The sequence below is a fragment of the Patagioenas fasciata genome, chromosome 9, assembly GCF_037038585.1.
Source record: "Patagioenas fasciata isolate bPatFas1 chromosome 9, bPatFas1.hap1, whole genome shotgun sequence".
Classification (NCBI taxonomy): domain Eukaryota; kingdom Metazoa; phylum Chordata; class Aves; order Columbiformes; family Columbidae; genus Patagioenas; species Patagioenas fasciata.
The window spans coordinates 14,222,700-14,249,759 of NC_092528.1; the positions used below are offsets into that span (position 1 = coordinate 14,222,700).

The 27,060-nt window shown below is 40.7% G+C and overlaps 1 protein-coding gene across 5 annotated transcripts in view; it reads left to right on the plus strand.

Annotated features, from left to right (window-relative positions):
- NYAP2 (neuronal tyrosine-phosphorylated phosphoinositide-3-kinase adaptor 2) overlaps nt 1-10,007 on the plus strand; it is a 137,662-nt gene extending 127,655 nt beyond the window's left edge. For all 5 annotated transcript variants that reach the window (XM_071812477.1, XM_065844809.2, XM_071812476.1 and 2 more), the window contains one exon: nt 5,974-10,007. In XM_071812477.1, the coding sequence (XP_071668578.1) occupies nt 5,974-6,201 (228 nt within the window). In that variant the 3' untranslated portion in view covers nt 6,202-10,007. The remainder of the gene's footprint in view (nt 1-5,973) is intronic.
- Nucleotides 10,008-27,060: the final 17,053 nt, after the last annotated feature.

Consider the following 27,060-nt stretch of genomic DNA (forward strand, 5'->3'; position numbering starts at 1 on the left):
AACTGCAGTTAAATTCTTGGACCTGTGAAATCAGCCAGTACCTTCCTGCTGGCTTCAAATGGGTGAGGATCTCGCTGCTCAGATTTTCTGAAACCTAATTCTGACTGAACTTCTGCCTTGGACAACTCCCTTTTTGTGAACATGTGCGGAGAGGACCTCCACGTCGAGCTAAGTGTATCAGATAGCAGATTGTGAAGTAACTATGGCTACTTAACATAGGCCTTCACCACTTGCACCGAGGCACACGAATGCCTTCTAGGAGTGGGATTTCACACCCTCCCCAGTGGAAATACCGCACCTGGCCAGGTGGCTGGGACCCGTCTGCACCAGAGAAAGTGTTGTCAAGAGTGTCATTGGGAGAGTTTGGAAACTCCTGTCTGAGAACAGGCAAGAGGGAGGGAGTACCTTTTCCTCCCAGGTGATGGTAAGTGGCTTTCAGAAAGCGTTTCTTCTGCACTTACTGGAGCCTGCCAAACCAAACCAGCATGCTTGGCCCTGCTAAGTGATGTGTAGCACTGCACAGATTGCACTGGTAGCATTCACTTTGTTTAGAGACCCAGGAGACATTTCAAATAATCTCCTCCAAATGTTGCTATTATTTACTTTGTTATATCTTGCATTGGTTTAAGATCATTATAGCCTCACATCAGCTGTTGGGCTTTTATTTGATCTGTGATATGCAGTGGTCACAAAGAAAAGGTATTTGCACCCATGACACCCATGACACCCATGACACCCATGATCACATACGTGTGCTGTGGTTTTCCCCATCCTTCCTGCAAAGGAAGAGTCAGCCCCTCTGCCCATCCAGCAGCAGAGGGAGAGACTCGCAAGAAGAGAATTGTGTCTTCCTCAGCCCCAGAGCCTCTGCTATTTCAGCACAGTCAGTGGAAACCTGTAGTTCTATGAAAAAATGCTGGAAGCACCACTGAATCGTGGGGCTCTCTTAGTGCCCAGAGCTTACAATTTCACCTCAAACCAACCAGCAACATTAAAAATAGAGAAACTGAGAACTTACCAGCTGAGATGTCATGAAGAGGAACAGCTGAATGGGATATGGTGTTGTCTAAAGCCCTCACGTAAACTATAGTGGAAAATACTTTTTTAGGTCATTAAAAGTTCATACAGCACAAGCTCCCCCACACTCACAGAAGAGTCCAGAGCATGAAATATCAGGTCATCAATTCAAATGTTAGAAAAGCTTCCTCAAAAATGAATGAAAATTTTCTAACTTTGTGACGAGTAATAGAGCTGCCTACAATATTTCCAATATTTCTTCTCCCCCATGGCATTTTTAACAGCCCATATTTTCACAGGCACTTGTGTGAAAAATTATAGTGCACCTTTCAATGATAGCTTTTCCTGAAACGTCTCCCAGCACCAGGAATTAGCATGATTTTATCCTGCCTCCACTTCACCCCTGTGGCCTGACTTGGGAGGACCAGAATCACTTCTGGCACTTGCTCCTCTCTCGTCCCTGTGCGGGCAGGAGCGCAGGGCACCCCTGACGCGGTGCATGGGGCTGGCGGCTGAAGTTACACAGGCACAGGCTGACACAAGAGGGTATGAGCAGGACTTATGCAGCACATGCATCTTTTTGCCAAGAGAGAGCATTATCTGTCTATTTATGTAGCTATTTATCTATCACACATGAGCAAGTAAAATTAATCACACCTAAGAAAAAGGTTCCCAGGCATGGTGCTGAGGATTTTTCACTGTGTAATTTTCAGCCCAGATTTTTCTTTCCACACCCTTCATGTTTTTCATGCAGAAGGGCTATGCTACATGGGATCGCTCAGTTTGTATGTAATTTACAGGTATTGCCATGTTTGTTTTCAGTAGCATACATGTTTAAAAGACATATAGATGAGGTTCTTAGGGACATGATTTAGCGCCAGAGTTAGGTTATGGTTGGACTTAATGATCTTGAGGGTCTCTTCTGACCAAAATGATTCTATGATTCTATTCTATGTGTTCAGTGACATATACAGACCTGCTTGTGCACTGTACTGATGCACTTTGCCTGGTGGTCCCTGTGGTGGAAGTCTAGTTCCTGAAGGACCAGAAAGTCTTATACTGTGAATAATCACTAAGAAAAAGATACAGGATGTTTGCTGTACGTGGTGACCACAGCTAGCAGGTGTGCAATGTTGTATCCACCAGTCACTGCTTAATTGTATTATTGGAGAATATTTTCTATCTTTTTCCATCTGTAACCATTACTCTCTTTGCCAAATCAAACTGTCCTGCGTAGTTAAGAACAGGGAAAGAACTATGTTCATTTACATTTCTTTTTCTTGCTTTAAACACCCACGTTTTGAGCACTTGTGAATCTGGTGGTGCAGATGTACAAACAGCAGATTTCATAATTCAAAGGAGATTATGTGACATAGTACCTGATACACATCCTAAAGTCTTCAGGAGATCCCGCTTTACAATCCTGACATGAACTGCTGGCTCTGTCTTCCCTTTTCAGCATGAACACGCTTTGGGCCAAGACTCTTTGGTCAAAACCGACTTTGCTTCTCCTGCACCGTGTCTGCTGGCTGCTGCCTCCAGTGCTGATGCATTTGGAGCCTGTCTGCCTACATCCACATCTGCAGCCAAGCTCTGACACGCTGCAGTGTCCATACTGTTCCTCACATGCCATGGAGTCTTTCAGGAACAGGAGAGCTGTATAGGTCTATGATGTTAAGAATTATTTACTTTTTTCCCATAAATAATTAAGTTGTATCATTATTTGTTGTGCCTTTCACACTGAGGAAATCCCTTGTTATGATGTAGCAGGGATATTAACAACCTGGTGCAAGAACAGAGAAGCAGGCTGAAGCCAGAAAGGAGGGAGGATATAAGATAAATTAGTAGTGGAATTAAATGTGAGTGCCATCAGTTCAGTCACAGGAAGGATTAGACCTAAGTCCACAGCATTAAACACATTAGCTTTGAACACCTCAGTAGCCCTACTGAAGTCATTGAGGGTTACTGCTGTGATTAAACAGCTGGGTTGAGTGCTGACTTGTGAGCCTTAGTGCCTGTAATTTGTCTGGGACACACTGAAAATTTATTTGACACTCTTGGATTTTCTATTAGCAATATGGTTATTGTCATTTCTGTAGTTCATTGGTCTACAAACTGGTGATTTCCTCATAGGTCCATCTTGCAGCTTCAAGAGGCGTGCACCCTTGTTGAGTACATTTTTATTTTGTTGCACATTAACACCAGAACTGGGCAAAACTGTCAAATAAAACCTTTTAATATTTGTTCTCACTTTTAAGCTTTTCCCCCCAAGTCTTTGAATATCATATGTGTTCACTTAGTCTGTTTTAGCAAATGACTTTGCACATGTTCATGCTGCACATACCATTATCTGAATGCAGTTATAGGAGAGGAATGTACCGTGTGGATGGTACATCAAAGAAGATACTGTTGTGAAGGACTTAGCCATCATACAAAGAAAACATTAAAAAAGTCACTAGTAGTCTTGGAAATCTGTGTCTGGGAAAGTGGAAAATCTCAAATTCTTCATAATAAATGGTTCACTAAGTGCAACAAAATATATTGTCTATTATAAAAAAGGGATTTTGGAGCTGCCTACACTCAGGTTTATTTTAGGGACTGTTTTGCAGGGGGTGGCAGAGTGTCTGCATAACTGATACATTCTGCAACACCATTTCTATCTTTGGGAAGTTGCAACTAGTATTTTAGAGCATAGCATGTCAAAATCCTCATTCAGTCCCCTTGAATCCCATGGAGGAGATTAGCTACCAGAAGACACAGTGTTGGCAACAGCTCTGCATTTAGTACAGTGTGGGTGACGCGGATGTAACACCGCCACGGCGACTGTCATACATGCTGAGGATGGTGCTCGTGGTGGCTGCACGCACAGCAGACCCTCAGGACTTGGTGTTGGCACGTTTTCTGCTCACTTACATGGTGGGTTATAAATAAGGTATTTCCTGAGGAAACCTGCTACTCAAGCACTGTTGTCATCAAAGCCAGCCCAGAAGCTTGAGTGCAGCTGTGTGTTGTGAATATTTTGTGCAATGAATTGTGTGCAGACTGTGTCCCTGTCCTGCCTCGTGTAGGAGGACCCAGCAAAATGAAGACACTGCTGGGTAAGTACTAACGCATCACTGAGGAGCAGAGCGGCAGGAAATGTAGAGCCTCGTCCAGAGCCCTGAGAAGCCGAGCCAGGGGCAGGGAGGAGTATCTCTGGTTCAGTCGGTGAGTTTTGGGCTGGGCCCAGGTATCCAAAGAGAGCAAGTCCCGTGGCCATGGCAGATGACATGCCTCACACCTGCCTGCACTGCAGTAAGCGTTAGATCACTCCTGAAATGAAAAATAAGTATTCGATTAGGAAGAAGAGCACAGCAAGCTTCCAGAAGAGTTAGCTCAGCCATTCAGGAGGACGTACTGCTGATCCGTTACCTGTGTAATTCTAAATTCATAAGAATCTTCAGGAACAAAATTCATATAGTACTTGTTCTACTCAAAGTACTATCTGATGTACAAGGTAAGTGTGGTTTTGTTTTAGCATAAAGGTAATTCTACCTGAAATTCTTTTATCCTTTGTTACCTCTTCAAAACTTTTTACAAAGATATTTGAAAAAATACACACATTTCTATATTCTTTTTCTGTTTGAGTACATTGTTTATTATTACTTTTTCTGGTGGCCTTACTCACGTTTATTCCTTTCACTTTGTTCCCTGCTTTCTGTTTATCAACAAATGCTAAATACACTCGAAGCTGACCATAAAAACTACCAAGATCAAAAGTTTCTATACCAGCTTTTAGGAAGACTAGTCCCCAGTTCTAGGAACCTGGTGTATGTGCATGCTTGGCAGTCTAAGACTTGTGAGTGAGAGGCATTTGCATTATTAAACGTACTCAAATACCCTTAATAATAAACATACGTTTTCTTCATGAGTCATAAAACACTGCCAAAGTATTACTGTACATGTGCATTTTCATGACAAGGACAGAGATACTTGGACAGCCCCTGTGAACCAATGGTGTGCGTTTACTGACACACAAACTTTTAATTTATGACTAATGTGGAAAACAAATGTTGGGAGACTCAAGACATTACTTCGAATTTGCAAAGTAAGTGCTGAGAAAAGTTTTCTGATTTGCAGGTATACAGTATGTCATCCAAATGCAATAAGGCCTTTCAGGATAGTTTAGTATTAGTGATTTTGGTTCCAATCAAAACCCTTTGAAGACACACACATTTTCAATCATGTAAGCACCCCACCGAACTCCAACGAAGCCACAATCTCAGGCTTCAAAGGGGCTATGACATATACTAAACATATGCTGACCTCCTTTTTTGCATCAGGATCATGTTTTCAAATATTCTACGTGCTTGAAAAAATGGAGTTTCTAAACTCTTAGTGCCTTCCAGTTAATGAAATATCATCACAGAATAGGATAGGCTAAGCCATATAATTCACATGGAGTTTGTTCAATAATTTTTAAAAAATTAAACACAGAATTATATTTAGCTTGATACTCTGAAGTGTTAACACCATGCTTTTAATGTGACAGATTGGATTTCGAAAGCAATATAAAATGTGGGTTTCAGTGTACAGAATTTTTTATTTCCACAACTTAAGGATGTTGTTAAGATCCATGTACATTTTTAAGATCTATTCCATCATTTCAGTGCTAGTTTGCTGAAAACATTTCTCTTTATTATCTTTCAGTGCTCTGGAGAAGTCAAAAATAGGACCTTTTATTACCCTTTTTTTCTTTAAGTAGCAGTTAGAAGCAAAGACGGACTTTGTTGTTGGCATAGAGATTTTTTGTTCATCAAACAAGTTAGAGTGCTTCAAATAAGAGTGATGTTAACCTCGCAAAAAACCAACATGTTCAATCTATGACCAAACAGTTATTTTTATGCTTTTTTCCTTCTTTTCTTTTTCCTTCTTTTCTTTCTTTCCCCTCGCTGCCTCCCCGCTTCTCCCTCACAGGTGACGTGTATGCAGTGGTTGCAGGGAGACCATACAATGCTGGATATGATTGAGAAAAAACGTTGCCTCTGCAAAGAAATAAAAGCGAGACAGAAATCAGAAAAAGGACTCTGCAAACAGGACAGCATGCCTATTTTGCCGAGTTGGAAAAAGAATACTGGGACCAAGAAATACAGCCCCCCTCCTTATTCCAAACAACAGACTGTTTTCTGGGACACCGCAATCTGACAGGCGAGGGGAGGACGCCCTCGCTGCTCTGTTGCCCCGTGCCCAGGTCGCCTGCTTTCTTCATAAGGCAAAGGCTCTAACCTGAGACTTACTTGCAGGTGGTGAACTTCCTAGGAAAACAACATATGGATACAGTGCTCACCTGTCAATCAAGAGAGAGATTTACATTTCCAACTGGATTGAGGCATACATATTTATCCAGGATTTTTTTTTGATCCAGAAGATATCAAAATGTAAATATTTCGCCAATATATTGGAAACACCCAAACTAATACACTGTTTAAATATATATATATATATATATATATAAAATTCAAAAATTTATGAAGAATTTTACTATATAATGTTACTGTTATACTGTTTTATTACCTATTTTCTATGTGGTATTCTAATGTTTCCCCCCGCCACCACCATTTTATTTCTCCTACCTGCCTATATTTGGCCTCTGTACATAAGCATGTGGTTGTACATTTTGTTGAACAGGACAACGTACAAAACAACTCGGTGCTAGGGCTGTAGAAGTTCCCTAGAGTTGTACTCGTTAGATGTCCTTAGCTTCGGGTGGAGAGGGCTGGACAAAGGAGGCAGTTTTGGTGAGGAACAGCAAAACTGCAAGTAACACAAATAAAAGTGCTTAATGTGGATGCCCAAGTTGCATTTAAAATATGAACTGTTCTGCACCAGTTTTCCCATAAAGTTAATCAGATAAATGGCCCTTGATTTTATATGAATCAGTTACTAAAATTATTTGGCCAAGAAACTAAATTTTCTGCAGAACAGCCTGCAACAGCAACTCTTCCTTCCTTCTGTTCCGCTGACTAGCAGAGACCATGGTTCACTGTGACTAAGCATCGTACGGCCCGTGACAGAAGGACCCCGTCACTTGGCAGGTTGAGGCAGTGGCACTGCAGCCACGGGTCCTGTCCACATTTGTCTTTGGTCCAGAAAATAAAGGTGACAAAATCTGTTTACATGTTTATTATTTTTAAATCCAGCAACACATCCTTACTTTATGCCGTGTCAGATTTCCCCATGATATTTATAAAGGCTGGAAGTGAGACCCCTTGGAAGCCAGGAGGGAAATCCCTCAGGATTTCATGCGGTTTTGGAGCAGAGGCCCACGTAAGATGTTCTCCTGGCTATGCTGTTCCTTCTTCCTGGCTGCTTCTGTAATTGGCTTGCAACCCTGTATTATATTACACCCATTTTAACAGAATATTATGTCATGACCAAAGAATTATGACCTCCTGGTTTTAACGGGAGAAAGAGATGGCTTATACTGATTATGAGGGTGAAATACATGTGGTGAAATATCTTCCAAAAGGATCTGTTGAGAATGAGGGAAACTTGTACTGCTGTGGAGTACGGAAAAAATATCTATGGCATATATTTTGTATATTTAAATTTTTATCTATGTGTCTGAAGTTGGGTAGCACAAAAGTCCCTCTTTAAAACAATCATTTTAATATTATATTCAGTGAGGAGAAAAGGTGTGTTGTTTGAAACTTATTGTTATATTGGCTTTTCTTTGAAATTATATTGACAGCATTGCCACGGCTGTAATTGCTGATCAAAAAAACCAAAAATAACAAATTTTAGAAGGTTTTTGTAAACTATATTGCTAAAGTTTGAGTTTGAGTAATGCTTTATCAGTAGTAGTTTCTTTTTGTCCTCTAAAATAAAATTTTAAAATATTTTATAATTAATGTATATTTTGATGTCCAAACTGAGATTTCTGTAAAAGACAAAGTGTGTGTTTATATGTGTGTATGTATATTAACATTATTGTGTATGTATATATGCATATGTGTACACACATATATATGTATATATGCATGTATCTCTATATACTCATAGATGTGCGCATACGTATATACCTACATACATTAAATATCAGTGTGTGTTATGAATATACAGTGGCTGGAATGGGTACGCAATGGAAATGCAGATTTAAAGAGCCCCTCATAGCTGAAATGACAGAAGACGTGAAAAAACCCAGAGGCTGTGTCCAAATGACACCAACTGTATATTCTGCTTATTCTCTTTTTTTAAAGAAAGAAAATGGCAGAAGAAGAACTCCAGAGATCTTGCAAAGTTCCAGAATCAGCTGGAAAGAACACGATTTTTGACCACGAGAAACCTGTTGAGATAACAGGTTCATTATTCAGAAAGTGTTTATGCTTTGTCTTCCTTGTTATGTGGCAAGAGAAGAATTTTGCGTAACTATGTAGGAGACATTAGCTCAACCCTATTCCCCAACTGCACAAAGTCTCTGGTGACAAGATGAAAGCCGTCGTTCAGTCAGTCTCGATGCTCCTTCCCTGCTCTGGTCTCTTCCCAGAGCGATCAAGTTAAAACCGACTGCCGAAGCATCGATTTGCGGTCCAGATCCGTGGGTACGCACGGGCGCTGCAGTGCCAGGCCCTTTGGGGAAAGGCAAACGTTGATGTAAACAGTTACGTGTTTAATAGTGTTTGTTCATACTGTGTCCTTTTCATATCGATACGTAATAGGAATAATGATCAGGGAATTGAAGCATTCTTGTCCTAAGCAGACTTGCTTGAACACTTAGCCCAGCTTAAAACCACTTCTTGTTTTGCTTTTATTGTTCTGCACTGTTTACATTGTCCTTCCTAAATAATTGCCTGTGTGCTTCAAGACCTCCATTGTATCCCATGGAAACAATGGATTTTTGTTTTGAAATGCGACAGTACATGAAAAAGTATAATATAACTTAGCACTTACCTTCAAAGCACTTTAGAAATGTGAACTAAACCTCACACTTGCAAGAATCATTTTACAGAGGAGGGAAGTGAGGCTGAGGTGGATTAGTTTCCACAGGTCGCGGACAGAGCCAGAGCAAGACACCTGCCACCATCCTGTCCCCTGACTGCTGCCCTCCCCATCGCTCCAGTCAACGATGCACCGTCCTGCCGAGAGCCGGCGAAATGCTCTTCAACGTTCTCTACATCACCTATTTATTGTCTCAGCTGTTTCTGTGTCACAGGGTGAATGACAGTGCTTAGTTACACACCGTCATTAAAGCTGTAGTCTGTATAAATATGCAATCTGTATATACATCCAGATCACATATATACACACACTTACCAAGACTGTATATATGAAATCGTTTGGTATGCACTTATTTTGCTTTAAACTCCTGAAGTTAAACATTATAGTGTAGCAATTTGTGTAAAGTGCACTGTGATTTCAAGAAAGCACAGTAAAGTCACAGGTCTTGTTATTCTTGCACTAAAAATGTGTTTACGTATATTAGCCAATGTATGTCTACTTTATTGCTCCTTTTGACAAATAAAGCAAATAGTATAAAATGTTAAGGGGTTTTTGTTTTGGGTTGTTTATTTTTAAGTGGACAATGGCACTATGTTTTTAAATGACAGGGTTTTTAAATACAATGAAATCATTCTGTGTTCATTCCAATGTAATACATTTACCAATATCTTGAAATTGAATGTCATGTTGCTTTTTTTCATATTTCATTAGAAATTGTCAGGTATGTGCCTGAGATTGTGTAGGAGTAAGGAGTAGCTAGAGGCTAACTGTAATCATATATTATTAGCCGTTTCTATATACGCAGTATAAATACATATTAATTTTCTTTTCATTTTTGTACTTGATTTTTTTAGGTAAGATGTAATTAAATGTACTTTGATACTTCTGAAGTAATAAGATGTTGTTTGAAGATCAATTCTGCTTTCTTTAGTGCATTGAAAATATTTTACAATAATTTAGTGCTTATTTATTTGTGCTCCAGTGTAATTATAATAAAAAGCAATAGTTTAAAATATTTGGCTGTTCATGGTCATTTGATGGTTTCAGCTTAGGTTATTCACTAAGGATTAGCCAGAGATTCCTGGGGAGAGAAGTCAAGTCATAGATGTGTATTTATAACATTCCCTAGGCACATTTTTAATCGTGTCATTTGGTGGAGGAAATGAATTAGTTGCTTTAATAAGTTAATATTTGCAAGTCATGCCTCGTTGCATCTAAAGCCATGAGTGCCATCCTCAACTAAATCCTTACAATAAGATTTCTCTGAAGAACAGACAGAATTTTTTCTGTAAGTAAGTACCATTCACAGTTTGGGATGGAAGATGGTCACTTCAAAGACCTTCGTTTGCAGAATATCCATGAAAAGGAGAGGGACGCATCATGTTCTCTGTAAAGCTCTAAAAAAATCTGCTTAAAAGTCAGTATAATCTTTCGTGTTTCCAGACAGAAGCTTTAATCCCATCGGGATGTAAGAGCCAGTCCTTATAGTGGAATTCCACAGTGGCAGGAGGGGACAGGACAGGGGCTGTGGGGGGAGAAAACAACCTGTACAACCTTACAAGTGATACTGGTCTTCCAGTGCTCAGTTTTTTAATACTTCGTGGGTTTTGTTGAAGTTCTGTAACCTGGATTCTGTATATGAGAGAAGACATTTTGTATTTTGAAAAGGTTTCCAGGAGCAAGTAAGCAGGTAGTTACTAAAGAACCCAGTAAGAAACAATAATGTTCTTGCTATAGCACTGAGACCAAATTTCTCTCCCTTCACGGAAAAAGCTGCCTTTAAATGCAAACAAGGTGCTATCCATGTTTGTATAGATCTGCATGTGGAAGTGAACCAGTGAGAATCTTTTGGTTTTCTTCTGCAGGAGGTGGTTCTGAATCTGGTTGCAGATGACCCCAAATGTGCTTTCCAAGTCCTTCCCTGCCGCAGGAGGCACGTGCTTTCCCCAGGGCACAGCCTCTCTCCTCAGCAGCAACCCTGTCACCAGGGCCCATGTAATGGCTGAAGAGCTTTGCTACCTTTTATGCTTCTCGTCCACTCCCCAGCCTTTGGCATGGATGTTCAGAGCGATTCCTCCTCCAAAGCAAACTCCAGCCTTTTTGTCCCAAGCTTCGTGTTTCAAAGAGAAATCCTACAGGGATTACTAGAAATGAACAGAACAAGGCTTCTACAGGGATTTCTCCAGACCTAAAAGAGATTCTGTCAGTTTAAGAGTCAGACTGTTGTCTGTATTCTTCAGTGGGACAGCTTATGAAGTCCTGTGTCCTAGCTCATTTCTAAAGAGTTTCCAGGCTGACTTACAACATCCACCTCACGCCCATGCCATGCCTGACCACTGGTGGAAGACAGCAGCACCTGAACCAGAGAAAGAACAAAAGGGGAGGATTGCCAAATGCTGTAAGGAACATAAATTTGTGGCTAATTCAGATTTTTCCCTATTTGAAATACATGTATTCGCTTTCTTTGCCACTGCAAAGACACTTTCTATGTGCTGTCGTTTCTTAAACAGAAGAGGTTTAAATTAAAAGGGGACAAGACCATAAAAAGCAATGGGTGAGTTTTACACTTGTATTTCTCTAAGATTGTTTAAAAGCGGAAAGGTGCCTGCAGTGCTCTATCTTGGGTCTCTGCTCCTTTTGCATTTTAAAAACCGTCACAATAACACTGGCAGGAGTTACTGCTGTTTCTCCACCGCAGTCACTCGCTGACCTTCGCTGGTGCCAGAGTGGCTGCCAAGCAATTAAAGCACACAGGGGCCTGTTCTACTTGGGAACAAGAAACCTGCCCTGAGCAAAGCGGAGACATGGAGCAGCCGTTGGGGGAGAGATGGGCCAACATCTCTCAGATCTATGGCCAGCGCTGACAGAGCTGGCAAGGGAACGGCAGGAAACTAAATAAAATTTACAAAAATGAAAGACAACTGAAAAGAAACACCACTCAAAGGCAAGACTGAACGCATTTGGCATTTATTTTCTAAACCTGCCAACATCTCTTTTATGGTGCAGTTTTGCCTTTAAAACAAAATTACACACCTCTCACCTTTTAATTGAGATTTTGGCACTGGGGTGGTGGTGGTTTTAGTGTTCTCCCCACCTGTGGCATATTTTCATCTTCCTTTGTCCCCTTCTCTCCTTCTGTCTCAATCCCTTCTTTCATTATGTGCTCTAGAAAATATATTTGCAGGTACAAGAGTTCCCCTGTTGTCTTTTGTTCCTATTAATGTTGTGCTTTCCCTCCCCTGCTCTCAGCTGCCTCCACACCGTCTAACCCTCATCAAAACATACAAAGAGAGAGGGAACAGGAACCACCATCAATTTTGTTTTAGAGGATAGCATTTATCAATGCTGCTCTTGGTGTATACACAGCAAGTTTCATGGGGGGTCGTTCGGAAGTGGCTAAAAGGGCTTAATAAAGCACAGAGGTGCTGAGAAGCTGCAGAGTGGCCTGCACTGTGGGTGGGGGAGCAGCTCGCAGCCCCAGGCTGATGGCCAGGCCCCGGTGCCACCCCGCCTGCCAAGGGTTGGGCTGCATGTCCCAGGGCTGAGAGACAGAGAGGCAGCTGGGCTGGGGAAAGAGAAACGGCTGGGAATTTGGCAGTAAATGCTAAACTTCAGTCTCCAGCACAAGCAAGCCCCTGAGGCAGCAAGGCCAGGTGGCAGTGCTCCTGCAGTGAGCTGAGCCCTCTCTGCCTTTCCCAGGTGCGCTCCAATTCCCAAACGAGCTGTGGGGCAGCTGGGCCCTGCTCGCTCTCCGGCTTTCCCGCCACTTTTGCAGCTGCCGCCCGACGCCCCCTCAGAGCGGCTCTCCCTGAGGGAGCGGTGTCCACACTGCGCTGCCCGGCACCAGGGGGGAGCCTCCCTCAGGGTGGGCATCCGAGAGGCCATCCCGTTTCTTCAGAGAGCGCCCTGGCATGGCAAGGTGGGCAGAAACTGACAGAGCTCACTGAGCTGGGGCAGCAGCCAGATCTCTGGTCTCCAGCTGGCGAGACCAGCGCTTCCCCAGGTCATGTCTTGCCCAGCCCAGCGCTTGGCACAAGCTGAGCTCCTTGGGCTGCTCCAGTGCTGCCTCTTGCTCAGGTGCACCTGGTGGGCTTTGGGCTGACAGGCTTCACGTTGGGTAAGTCATGCCTGCCACAATCTCCCTCCTACGCTCCGGTTCCAGAGGAGCGCAGCAGCATGGCGGTGCCTGAAGGACGGAGCCGCTGCTGACGCCGGGCAGCAGGCAGAGCACCGTGGGTCATCTCAGGGGACGAAGGGACGTCATGGGGATGTAGCTCTCCAGTACATGCAACGCCCACCACTAAGTAATCTCATCTGAACAGTTTTTTGGTGACCATGCCAGCAGGCTTCCCATAAAGGCTCCTGTTTGGGGAAGCACTGGGCAGTGCCCTGGAGCAGAGGAGCCTGTGCTGCCTCAGCAGTCACTCCTAATTCAATGTCTCTGGTCCTGCTCTCTATGACCTTATACTTTGTTTAGACATTAACACCTCTGCAAAGTGGGTGTTAAATGGTGCTCTTAGTGTCTGTAACGTTTTTACATCCACTTGAGGAGTGTAAATGATCCTTCAAGGTGCAGAGCAGTGGAAAATCAGCCTTCCCTGGGCTCCAGCTGGCTGGGGAAATTCAAAATAACTCCTGTGGAATCCAGCTCCCACCAAAGAGCTCTTTTCTTTCCCAAGTTCTTCAGGGATTTTTACTGTTCTTGTAAACACAACAACTGAATCTCTGGCGTGTTTACTTTTCCAGCTTAAAGAGGCTGAGGTGTTCTTGGCCACACAGGCAGAGGCATTCGCTGTCTGCCTGGCTTTTAGGTCCATTGGCATTTGAGATTTTTGTCACAATTTCTGCTGAAATATGTGGCCCATCCAAGAAGTTTGAAACCAGCGCTTTCTTTTCCTAGCTCTAACCCTGTGTGTGAGATGTGGTGACACAAGTTGTATGAGTAACCTGACAGGGTGAATTATTCCCTATGATGTGTGTTTGACTGGCTGGGCACTGCCTGACTTGTTGAGTAGTACAGCAGTGAGCTCCAGGAGGGGTAGTGTCACACTCCGTGTCCACTGCGGGTGGCTGTGGCAATCTGGAGTGTGCTGGTACACACTGTGTTATTGGGAACAACAAGACTGGGGAGTGCAGGCATAGCCACTTCTCCATGCAAAACTTTGTCACGATTAATTCACAGTAGGCTGCAAGGTTATGTCTGCGGAGGTCTGTGCCATCACCCCCTGGATGCTGCTTGCTGGGGTAAGGAGGAGCAGGTGCTGTCCTACACTGACATGGAGATCAAGAGGTTTCAGAACAGTATCGACACGAGTCCTTTTGTGTATTTTCCAAGCAGTTTAAGCAAGTCAAGCAGGAATAAAAACTACAGACTGACTCAGAAGAACGAGTGCACCAGACAAAAACATTTAGTCCTCCCAGTGTACGTTTTTGCTGTGTTGTTATAACCACATAAAATGTGAGAGTGTTGCTTCATCCTCTGAACTCTTTCAGTTAAAATTTCCACACTCACCATCAGTAAGACTTCCCTGCTGTGCTTTGGCCATCTCTCTCCCTGACCATAGTGACAGAACATCTGGCCTAACTTCCTAAAAGGCATCTGCTCTGGTGATAACACAGAATGAGAGAAGAAATTTCCAAACTGAGATCCAACCTGTTCACAGTGGTCAAGGTTGCAAGTAGTGCCATCGACCTCAAAAAAACTAGACTTCTACTCCTTGGGCAGCATCAGTCCGAAGGGGAAAAACAGCAGTACTGTATACAGGGTCAAAGGACTGAAAATCAACACCTAGAAGGGTAATTTAAGCTAATGTAAGCCCCCGAATGCCCTGTGCAGAGCATCTTGTAGCACTCGCTTGGCTTTGCAGCATTACTGTGAAGAGCGGAAAGGTGGTGGTCTTTGAGAGAAAGCCCAGCCAGGCATCACAACTGAACATCGTGTCAGGGGCTACCCTGCTGCTCTGCACACTCCTGTGAGCGTGTCTGTCTTCATGTGTGACCAGGATACTGCTGAAAGCCCTTCAGAAGCAGGTACTACATGTAGTTACAACAGTCAATGCTGGAGTGATTTTGCCTACCATTTTGCCAGGGATTTAGTGCTATGGACTGACAGGGACTGTGGAATTTGACCAGTTATCATGTTTTTACTTGTACTTTTGCTGGCATTTCATTTATCCTAGGAAGCTCCCCTCTGTTTCATCATTTATGTCTATTTTTATAGACATAGAGAGAAGTACACATCTCCAGTATGCTGTCTGAATTAATACTCTGAATGTATGTCTGAGAAATGCTGAAAACCCTTCATAATAACATTTTTTGAAGTGAACTAATTTTTTTTCAAAAAAATTCACATTACTTTACTTTACATCTCATTTGGGAATTCAAACACACGCGACATTTTGAGACATGGTACCAAAAAAGAAATTACAAATTTTGACACGTTTTAATCCAAGTGAACGTAGTCTCCCTGTCAGGAATGTAGCAAAACAAGTTTGAGCTCAGGCTTTCTGGACTTACACAAGAAAGCTTTCTTACTGCCTATTTCATTTACACAGATACTATTGCTTATGTTAACAGACTTCTAACACATATAAATCACCTTTCTGTCCTTCTCTCTCTGAGAAAGAATGAATATGTAGCACTTTTTTCTCAGGTTTTCCTTTCTCTGTATGTCCACAAGATAAATGAATGCTCTGAAAGTGAGGTTAGTGGGTTTAGGGAAGGGAAGAGTTGTTTAGTGTCTTGGAATAGTGAAATATAGCCCTTAATGTACATATTCTGCTAGTTCAAGGAGTGTTTTATGAAAGTTTTATACTAGTTCCATGACAAACTAACAGGAAATTGGACAAAATGCTGACTTGGAATTTTTGCTTGTGACAAAGTGTCCTGTGTCCTTCAAACTATCTCCACTGAAGAGCACTAGATAATACAACCGAGAAGAATAATTAATGGTACATTTATTGCTGTGCTAGCAAAGAGAAATCTGCTTTTAGATTTACCCTGGACTGAGAATATTTTATGTACTTTTGATTTATCTTTGGGTAGACTGTTATTGGCTGTCTGATACCTTCAAAGGTAAATCACAGCCTTAATGGGGGCCCAATGTCAACCTGTCCCACTGTATTGCAGAGAACATTTTAAAACTTTGGAGATCTTAGCCTTGAGTACTCCCTTATGTCTCCTCTCCCATTTTGAATCTAGTTCTATTTTCTACAATGTGAACCTTACAGTTGCTTTCCAGATCCCTGCTGTTAGCTAGCTTGCTCTGGGTTTTTTGGTTTAGGTTTTGTGGGTTTAAGTCTTGTGATATGCTTCTATTCTCGATTAAACCTTTGCAATAAGGAATTAATTAGTTTGCCGTGACAGGAACAAACAAATCATGTGTATATTCATGTGTGTATGTATACCTTAAGACCAAAATGGATACCCAGTTCCAAGTGCTTCTGAACATGAACAAGATAGTGGAGTCATTTGCTTTTTGATGTTCAGGTCTTTCACACTAAGAAGGTTGCATACTAGGTTATTATTTGTATATTCAGCTTAGAATCCTAATTTCAAGATGTCGTCTACTTTGCCATAGATTTCGGCACTTATTAGGCATGCAACTAACTTCCCTCCGAAGAGTACAACATTACCTTCAGAGGCGAAATGTCATTACATACTCTTGCAGAATTCAGCCAGCAGGATATACTTTGCTTTAACAAAATATAATTGTTTTAAAAGAAAATAGTTTTCAATGTCACATTTGTCATGTGCTATTTGATTGATGTGATTCTACAATGGAATGAGAAAATTTAAGATAGAGCCTTCTTTTAAAAACTCTTTTGAGAGGCATTAAGCTCTAGTGTCTCTAATTAATGCTTTAAATATTCTTTCCTATAAGTTTAGTCTTTATCTGTCTCTGTGCTGCCTTGTTACCTAATATTAACTGCTCATTGAAATTGATTGTTTCTGGTCTTTTCAACCGTTGATTACTCTTTCATGGCTGAACATTCTGAAATAAGACTATTGATCTTTCTTACATTATGGGCCTCCTCATAACTCCTAACTAGAGAGTGTCATTGTGGCCTAAGAACATGTGGGGACATTTACCAGTGCTGCATTTACAATGAAAAATGTATGTTTAGTGCAATATTTATTCAAGCATCAGGATCTTATAATACTCAATTCTACGATTCTATCTTAAAACAGTGCTTCAGTTTATTTTCTTTAAAAAATGGTGAAAATATTTACTCACAAATTTGAAATGGTGTGACACAGATCCTAGAATGTGCTAACTGGAATATCTTGGGTCTCCACAAGCCTCTCGTTTACTGAGTGTCCATGGTTTCTGTTCTCTCTTCTCCCGAAAAAAAAGCCCTTATACTTGCAGGTCTTATCTCTGTTGGGACCACATGCCTCCTTCATGCTCTCCATCATCTCTTCTGGCTCTTCCACTGTCATCCGTTTCTGAAACAATGCAATTGCCGCACCCTGCTATTACAAAAAATGCATTGTGACCATAAAAAAATGATTATATCACTGTCATTTTAGCACTTCATAAAGAAACAAAGTATTCCATGTCTTCCTAACATTGTAGCTTACATAGTGAAAAGAAGATGGAAAATGTCTGCATATCTAATTAATGTCAGATGATTATTCCTGCCATACTTACTGAAGGAAATGATCTTTTGTAAATATACTCAGTTTACAAGCAGAGAAGTGCCCACAACAGTTTTGAATAAGCAGACAGCTAACTGTGTACGGTGAGTGATGAATTGATGCCATCTCCTGGACCTCTGGTGGGCCAGAGCACTCGCCATGTGCCTGGAGGTGACTGTCAGGGTTGTAGAGCGATCGCTCACGGCCATTCAGGAACGGAGGTTCGCGGCTGCTCCAGGCTGGTGCGATTAGCAGGAGAATGACAAATTGTCAGCTCATCACTCTTGCCTTATGTGGTCTGATATTACTGTATCACTCAGCCCTGGCTTTAAGGAAAATATTAATTGAATTGCTTTCCATTTTCATTGGGGGCAATTTTAAATACAGAAAAAAAACACTATGTGACTAAGAAAAACTCCTTTGCACATTATAAATGTTAGGACATACCAGGAAGATAAATGCAAAGAAGATGAAGTTGATCAGAAAATTCTTGCCAGAAGTCTTTTGTCTAGATATCCTTTTTGTTGATATCAGAACATGACAAAATTCTGTTTTTGTTTAAAAACATGAAGCAATTATCGAATGTTGGTGTGTTCTCTGATTTGTTTTGCAAGTGGAATGTTTTTTCTATTTTTAACATTAAGTAGGTTTTACATGTTAATGAAAAACAAGTAAAAATCAACAGTTTGGTTCTGTTCCTGACGTTTAGGACCTAGAAGCAGAAAAGACTAGAAACCTTCTTCCTTTTGGAAACAAATTTCAAAATATTTGTATGCTCTGCAAAGCAAAAAAATCTGTTAGGAATTCAGAGCGGCAGAGCATGGCTCACTGCCACACAAACACTCGGTCAGTGGCCACAGTGTGGTCTTTCAGAAGAGCTGGCTGTGGCCATAGTGTCAATGGACAACATGAGTATCAAGAAAACCCTAAAACAAGCCCTCAGAATCAGGAAAAGGGGTTGTCTCTGCAAACACACAAAATGATATGACTCTAAAAACCAACTCAGCAACAAATACTATGTGTTGTGGCCTGTTCTGTATGATAGAATGTCTTTTTACACAAGAGAGGCCACTTTTGTCAGAAAGCCGATTTGAATTACCTCTTTTCACTCTATTATTTGCACCTTTCGACTCAGGATGCGTTTCTGACTCTGATCTAGTAGTCTCTAGAAGGCAGATGATTGATACAGATACATGACCAATCCAGAGATCATGCTGTGATGGTTATGAGAAGAGTTTGATTAAAGTCTTTATGCGTATAGTAACTGAGATCTCTGCAGATTAGATAGCACGCCCAAGAGAAATCTACACATAATGGTTTCCATGTGTTATGAAGCTTGAAAATATTTGTACGAAAAAAAAGAAGGTCTTTCTTTATATGTAGTGGATATTGAGAGTATTTTGTTGGTTTCATTCTGGATTCTCACAAGTGCATAGAGAGAAATCACCTAAGAGAGCACCTTAATGTAAAAGCCATACACTGTAGACCAGGTTGCAATCTTTTCCTGAATAGCTGACATTGCATTCCAGGTGGCAACAACCCTTTGCTAATATGCCTAACCTATGGCAACATCTGTGGTTATGTTTGTATATATGTAGGTGGTGTCAGAGCCCTATGGATGCACTTTCCTTGATGACCCTTATCACCCTCACCTGGAGCCTCCACCTCCCCCTCGTACACCTGCCCATGGGCCCAGGAGCCCTGTTTACACTCAGTCCAGGGACGTTAGTCTCTTCCTGAGCAATATGATAGCAGTGGTCTTCAGCTCTGTCACAGTTCTGTCCTGCTGATCTGGATCCCAGCCCTGAGGGTGATGTCCTGCCTGACCTTGGACCTGCCTTGCACCTGCCTTGCTGCTATGGATTTGCTTGGTAATCTGAGTTGTTGGCTGCACCCAAGCCTGCCTTGCTTTCACTTGACTCATCACTCGGAACTTTGTATTTCAAGGGATGAACAGGAATATATAGAAAAAGACAAAATCAGGTAGAAGAAAAGTTAATGCAGCAATTTGCACAACTATAGAAGAGAGAAGATAAGGCATTGAACAATTTGTAGCCTGATGAAGAAAAAAGTGACATATTGAAGAATAGACTGAATGTGCTCTAGTGGGGGAAGTAAAACTAAAAGAGAGAAAACAAACATTTACTAGTGTCATAATTAATGCAGTTAAATAGCAGTAGGAAAACAGCCAAAGACACTGTTATAATTTAAGGCTGGCACAAAGAGCCTTGGCATAATTAGTAAAAAAACCCAAACCCTGTAGACATTAACTGAGTAAATGGGGAAGGATTTTCAGGTGTTTTGAGTACCTGCATCACCTATATTGATGTCTGGCCTTTATGAAACATTCATCAAGATTATGATATCCTGGACTCATCAGGGTATGTTGTGGATACAAATATTTTTACTCTGAAAACAATATACAGCTTGGGGATTTTTTTTTTTTTTCTGTTTTTGAAAACTTGGCCTACTGTTCCCAATGTTTGGTTTGGTGTAGGAAAGAATTACACCAGGACAATGCTGTTAGCACCCAGCATGAGACATGATCCCTGGATCTTGGATCTCAGCTATGGATCTTTTGCCCTTAAAATGTTCCTCACTAACTTCAAAAAGTGGAAATTGTTGATTTTTGTATCAGCTAATAAAATCAAAATGTTGGTCTAAGATTGTCCTGTGGTAAGTGAGCTGCTCTGGTTTGTCAGTTGTTCGCAATGCACTGTCAGGCACTTCCCTTGTGTGCACACATCAGAGAGCAGCTGTATTCAAAGTAGTGGCCATCACATCAGGTGACATATGGCTCATGGACTAAGGCTGTGCAGCAAGGACAACGGAGAAAATATTGTCATGAAGTCATATCTCTGTGAGTTTCTTTGTATTTCAGTGAAGACTGCTTAACATCCTCTGAGCATATCTTTAGGTCTTTTCCCAGGCAGTTGGTGTCCAAACTAACGCAGAAGTTTGTCGTGGAAAACAAATGTCAATTACACAAAAAGCCTCCTGCGATTGGCCTGTACTATCTTCTTGTATTTTCCTGCTGACTGTGTGAATATTTGGCCCTTTTTGGTGAAGAGGTGAGTTTTAAATTTTTTATTTCAACAGCATGCAGTGCAGAAAGACCTTTGGTCATGAGCAGGGCTCCTGGTCAGATCAACTTTGGGCAGGTTATTGTAGTAGACCTGGAAACAATTGTTGTCCCTGGGCTACTAACATCACATCAAATTCCCTGCATAGGTGTGACAGCGGTAGCAGGAAAGGAGTCCCTCTCGATGCGAAGCTGCAGGTGGTGGACCTGCTGCCGGCATTTAGCCAGAGGATGTATATGTACAGTGAGGCGAGATCAGAGTGACAATGCAACTGTGAGGTGCTTTGCTGGTGGTGGGTGGATGCTCATGAAGCCTTCCACAGTAATCTTTGAAATACTCTGCATTCAATTTTGGTGTCAGGCTGCTTGTTTCTGCTGAGATCAGTTTATGGTGGAATTGTGTGTTTACAGAGAACTGTTAGGCTGCCCTTTAAAGTGTTTAAATAATATTGTATCAACATGGTGCAGACTGATATGTATCTTAGCAACTGTGTCAAGTTCATGATGGGCTAAAAATCCAAATGGGAATCAAACAATCTGGAGCCTTAGAGCTTTGAAAGCTGAGAATAAAGAGAAAATTACAAGGTTATTCTGGGCCCAAATGATGCTCTACTTCAGTTTCACACTGTGCTAATTGTAAGTTAACTAGTACCTTGAAACTATAATTAAAATGAAAGACATAGTATCTCCAAAAATTAATACCATAAAAAATGATGTTTCAAGGTAAGAAAAAATTGAGATCATAGAAGTGCAATTGAAGCTTGAGAGGTGGTAAGGTCTATAATGAAACAATATACACTTGCCTCTCTTTACACTTTACTCATAAGTTGGTTCTTAAGTCTGGAAAACTCTGTATTTGAATACAAGGTTGAATGTTGTGTGTTTACCCCAAGTGCTATGTGAGCAAGACTAGAGTGCAGCTCTAGCAAATACACATCATCTATTGTGCTATTACAAAACCATATGTGGTTCTGAGCTGTGCAGAAACCAGCACCACAGAGTTTGCAGGCCTCTTGTTCTCAGACAGGTAAAGTGGGTCATAAATTGTGCCAGTGCTAGATACAGTCACTTGGCATCACATTTTGATGATCTATATACATAGTCACCCTGTTTATTGTGTGACTATTTTGAATCATTACTGAGCATAGTGTGTGAGCAACTCTTTTTGACTTCAAGAAGTTGAACTGGTATGGTCTGCCATACCTGATATGGGACTGCAATGTTTCTTATACTACAGAATGAAGTTTTTTCCATAAAGCACATTTCAGCTTTCGAAATGTGTCATGCAAGAGTTGCTCAAATTTCACATGTACTCATTTATACAAAGATCCATGACTCAACTAATGGTTTGTATGCAGCTGATATTTAAAGGCATTATTAGTTAAGCCTATTAAGTACCCTGAGGATGATTATAGGTCTGAGAGTTTCTATCTGTCAGTACTGCATCAGGACTTTAACTCATCAGATGTCTCTGCCAGAATTCTTACAAGGCAGGATTGTGCTTCCTTTGTTCATCTTTTTCCTTTCAAAGAACAGAGTTCAGTAGTTCTCATTGCTTACTACAGGAATGGCAATTTTTTTCTTCAAGGAATAGTGTGTACAAAGCTCTCGAAAGATCACAGATCCATAAAGTATCTTATTAACCAGGTGACAGCATGTCATAGCTTCAGACTATTTCATAAGCTCATTTGCACTTTTGCAAAGCTTCCTGGTTTACAGTAGTCTTTCCAGAGGTGTTTGTGAAACAGGATAACCATAGTTTCCAAGAAAACACATAGCAAACTACTGGATGCAGGGTGGACTTTTTATGGGGTTTGATCTGTTTGTGGTTTGTTTGCTTCTTTTTTCTTCTCCACTACTTAGCCAAATTAAAATCATTTAGAATTGCTGGCATTTATTCTGCATTAACTACTTGGTAAAGCCAGAACAAGTGAGCTTTCAAATGATGTAGTGGGCAAAAGGCTGCCTATTACATAGTAGCTATACTGTGGAATAACGGAAACAAAGACATTTTGCTTTTTTGTGTTCTTCACATAGAGACAACACATAATGCAGTGCTTGCAAATAATCACAAATCACTGAATCTTTGACAGCACATGTGTCTAGAGATTTGTCTGTCATGGATTTTATGGAACATTTTCAATATAGTTCTTAAATATACAGAAATATAAAAACAGATCTAAGAGAGAATGAAGGAATAATGATGAGCCAAACAGAAACTGATATAAAGTTTGTTTTAGGTGTTAATGCTTATGACCTTATAGTTCTTGAATGTGCCAGGCAAGTCTCTGCACTAAGTACCAGAGAGTCTCAACAAAGAGCATGGGCCCCTGAAGTTCCAGCCAGGCCTTGGGAAGAGATGCACCATGTGAGACCAAAGTGTTTGGTTTGGCACATGGAGATTAAAGGATCAATTCGGTAAGACGGAGCAAGAATAAAGAGACATTAAAGTTAAAAGGATCTTGAACCTGATTCACCACGTGATGCAGATGGGGGCACAAGAGGGTTTGGTGTTCATGCTCCTCATTTTACCATGTGAACGTCTGAAGAGTGGAGGTCACATCTAATCTCTAGTTACTTCGTCATTCCCAGTTCTTGTGTTGTGTCTGAGATGTGAGATTTTTACTGAATCTGTACACTCAGTAACTGAATCTCTCAGCGGGTGACTTGAACATTTCCCAAAAAACACAATGGACAGTCTAAGCATCTCTGCTTTAAGACACTGAGAGCATCTCACCATATGAGTTTGAGGACTTCTTGAAGATCCCAGTGGCTCCAGAGGAGCAACCAAAATATTGGAGCACTGGGAAGAGCGGTAGATATTAGAAAGAACAGTAACTCCAACAGTCAGAAAGAAAGCTTATTCCTTTGGAAGCAGTTCATTTTTATTAAAAATGTAAAGTATGAAGATCTAAATAGAAAGGCAGTGGAGTGATTTCTCAAGAGCTAATAATCTGTTCCTGAAAAATATTAAAAAGAAATTTACCACGAAATCAATTTTATTGTATGATATAATCAAATGGGTCTCTTCCATCATGCAAATTCTCTGGAATGAAATGCCCTTTTTGGTGAAATAATTTTCCCACAGGAAAAAAAAAAGTTAATATTTTACAGGAAAGAAAATATTATCCCCTCAGGAAAACTTTGCCCAAAGAGAGAAAATGAAACTGAGAAGCTTTTTTCCCTCTGAACATCTTACTGCAACATGAAGATTCTGAGCACCCTGCAGCCTCAGTGCCCCTTCAGCAGCCAGCCAAGGGAGGCAAAATATAGCTGGGAGCTTGGCTTCTCTTTGCCAGCCTCGGCTGTTCTTGTCAATTTTATTCCTATGAAATCACCAAAATCCTTTCCAGCAGACAGCAGGAGGAGAAAATTCATTATGGTTCTTCCAAAATAGTTTTTTTTTTTCCTGGAATTCCTTTCCATAGAGGAGAAAAAAAAAAAAAAGTTTTTAAGTTTTTGCCCTTCCTAGAAGGGAAGAAACCTTTCAAACCTCACCTTTTGAAGGAATGGATGTGACTTTCCCAACTAGTCTACTTGAGACATTCACTGGATGTTTGTCCAACATGAGCAACACATGGGGAGTGCTGTGTGATGAGAAGGAGCTTCATGCCTAATGCAGGTCAAACACCGACATTTCAGTGGCCATGGCCACGGAATCCAAGATGTTTCAGTATGAAGGAGTTTGCTTACAAAGCTTGCAATATCCAGTGGATCTTCACAAACAGTATTGTGTTAATTTTTGAGAGCTGTCTAGTGAAATTCCTTTTGTTGACCATTCCTTGTTTGTGTTATTTGTGTTTGGTGGTTTGGGTTTTTGTTTGTTTATTTTTTTTTTCTCCCATCTCTTCTACCCTGCCTATCTTGTCCTGTAGTTTATCTTCTGTTTCTGTCACATTTCTCATTATGTATCACCTCCTACTTTTCTTTCCACAGAAAGTTCCTTCTTGGGGGTTGGAGACAAGGAATCTGTTGTTTTCAATCCTGTTTCCTCCTGATAACAGTGTTTTTAACCTTCATGATACCTAAAGATATTTTCAAGATATGACAGAAGAAAACCAACCAGTGACACCGGTATTCCTTCTGGCACAGTAAAAAAAATGAAACGAAGTGGCAGAGCCTGAATGTTTATGCCAAGGATAATTATAACAACAGCATGCACTCTCTTAGTAATAATATTCTCCTCTCCCTGGATGACAAGGCAGCAATATGAATACAATTTCACGAAAGGTAATTTTTTTTCTTTGTCTGAAATATTGTGGTTTAAGGGCCTTGGTGCTTTTTGGTGGTGTTGACTTGCTCCCTATTTTGGAACTAATGGTGTTGATTCTTTTGAATTGATATTTACCCAATACTTCCCAATCAACTAACAAGTTTTGGGGCCTCAAATGAGTGTAGGTCAGACTTTGCTTGAGGAATCAAGAAAGAATTATGTCAGAGATTTGTCTAAGCCTGCCTGCACTCCTGCTCAGCAGGTACATATTTGCTTTAAGTCTACCTGCAATTTTAAATGACAGATTTTGGTGACTGCCTGTAAAATAATGATTTCTTGAGCAGTATTTCTGTTTCAGCAGAATTCCTTAGTACTTTTTAACAGTAACTTCCACCATCAGAAAAAAAGCAACTACATCTATTTGCAACCAAGCTGTGTGAAAGAGAAAAAAATATATTCATGTAGTTAGCAATCTTTTAATCTGCTTTTAGATACTTCTAGTGAGAGTTGCAGTTCTCTGTAGCCCATGATGCACTAAAATTATTTCAAGGGCTTTAAAGAAATAGGAATTCTTATTTCAAAACTTGTGTTTGAGTGTAGATCACCATTCTGAAAGAGCTTTTGTTCTTGCCCCTCAGTTACACTATTTGACACTTCAAGTACTGTGGAAAAATCAGTTATTCTGTTGCAAGATAATGTGTTTATATTTTTTTAACTAGTCTCCTTAAGCAAAAATGCTTTTTGTGTCCTTTTTTTTTTTTTTTTCCCCAGAATCATGGTATTTTACATGACTGTTCTTCTCCCAGATGTTGTTAACATTCAGCTTCCATCTTTTGGTTTGAATTGTGTTGAAATGTTCTCATTTGTTTTGAGATTAGCTATGGCTACAATATTTGGCTTCAGCTTTTTGAACACGTTGGAGTTAAACAGTACGTAAATCCAAGATTAATCATGTTGGCTTTTGCCATTAGAGCAAGAGTTCCATCTGTTAAATTTAAAATTATTTTGGGTTGAGTAATTTCAAATGTTAACAGCAAGGCATTGAAGCTTGGGCTTGGTTAAATTCTCTCTATTGTTTGAAATCAAAACTCTTCTAGTTCCTTTATACTTGCTGTCAAGTCACAATACAATACTTAGAAGAATGTTTTATCCAATTCCATTAGTCACAAAGATATAACAAGATGACACTCTAGTTTTTCATTCAGCACCTGGAAACTTCTGTTTAAACCTGCCAAAATATACAACTTGTTGTTCTTCCTGAAATGTTTCACATGCAAACATGCAACAACAACGCTGTTCTGCTCTCCTGTCAGTTCCCACTTTGTCCATGACTGGTTACTGGGCAGCCTGTGCCTGAGTAATGGAAAGTATGTGCTGATAAAACACTTCTGAACCTCTCTCTCTAACAACACTTGGGTGGATGCTTCAAAATAGAAATTACAATAGGAACACAGGCATCCCTGATTTCATGGAGACTAAGATATGACTAGGTATTGTTCTTGTCTCCATCTCTTACCTCTAGACTGTGGGCAAGATCACTGAACTCTTCACCATGGGGAGCACTGCAAGCCCATACGAAGCCGTGCTGAAACTGGTGAGTCTCTTTTTGGAGGCAAGGATTAGCTGTCACGATTAATGATCTCAAAAGCTAGCTCTTGTTTATTTACTTTATAGGAGTTTATGAGAGAATAACGCTCTTGGTTTTGTTTTGATTTTTGTTGTTGAGTGCAAGTTGGATTCGGGGTTCCTGCAAAGCAGGTTTTTTTTTTCAGTGCATTTTATATCAATTTTCTCTGGAAACAGTATAATCTGCCTGAAGCAAATTTCTATAAATCATGGTTATATATTTATTGGGAAGGATTTCCAAGTGTTCTTGCAGAAACTGGAAAACTTCACCTTGTATTAAGTGTATGACAAATCAATGTCTTCTCTGAAAATATCTGTTGAAGGCACTGTTTTGGGAAGGAGAAAATATGTGGTACAATACCACTGCCTTTTCCTCCTCAACATTAACATCCCTTTATGTTGTTCTCTCATTCAGTCAGGTGGCTTTAAGTTCCTGCAGTGAGAAATATCCATAACAATAAGTGTTCCCCCTCTTCTTTACATTTCGCTCAGCAGATGGATATAT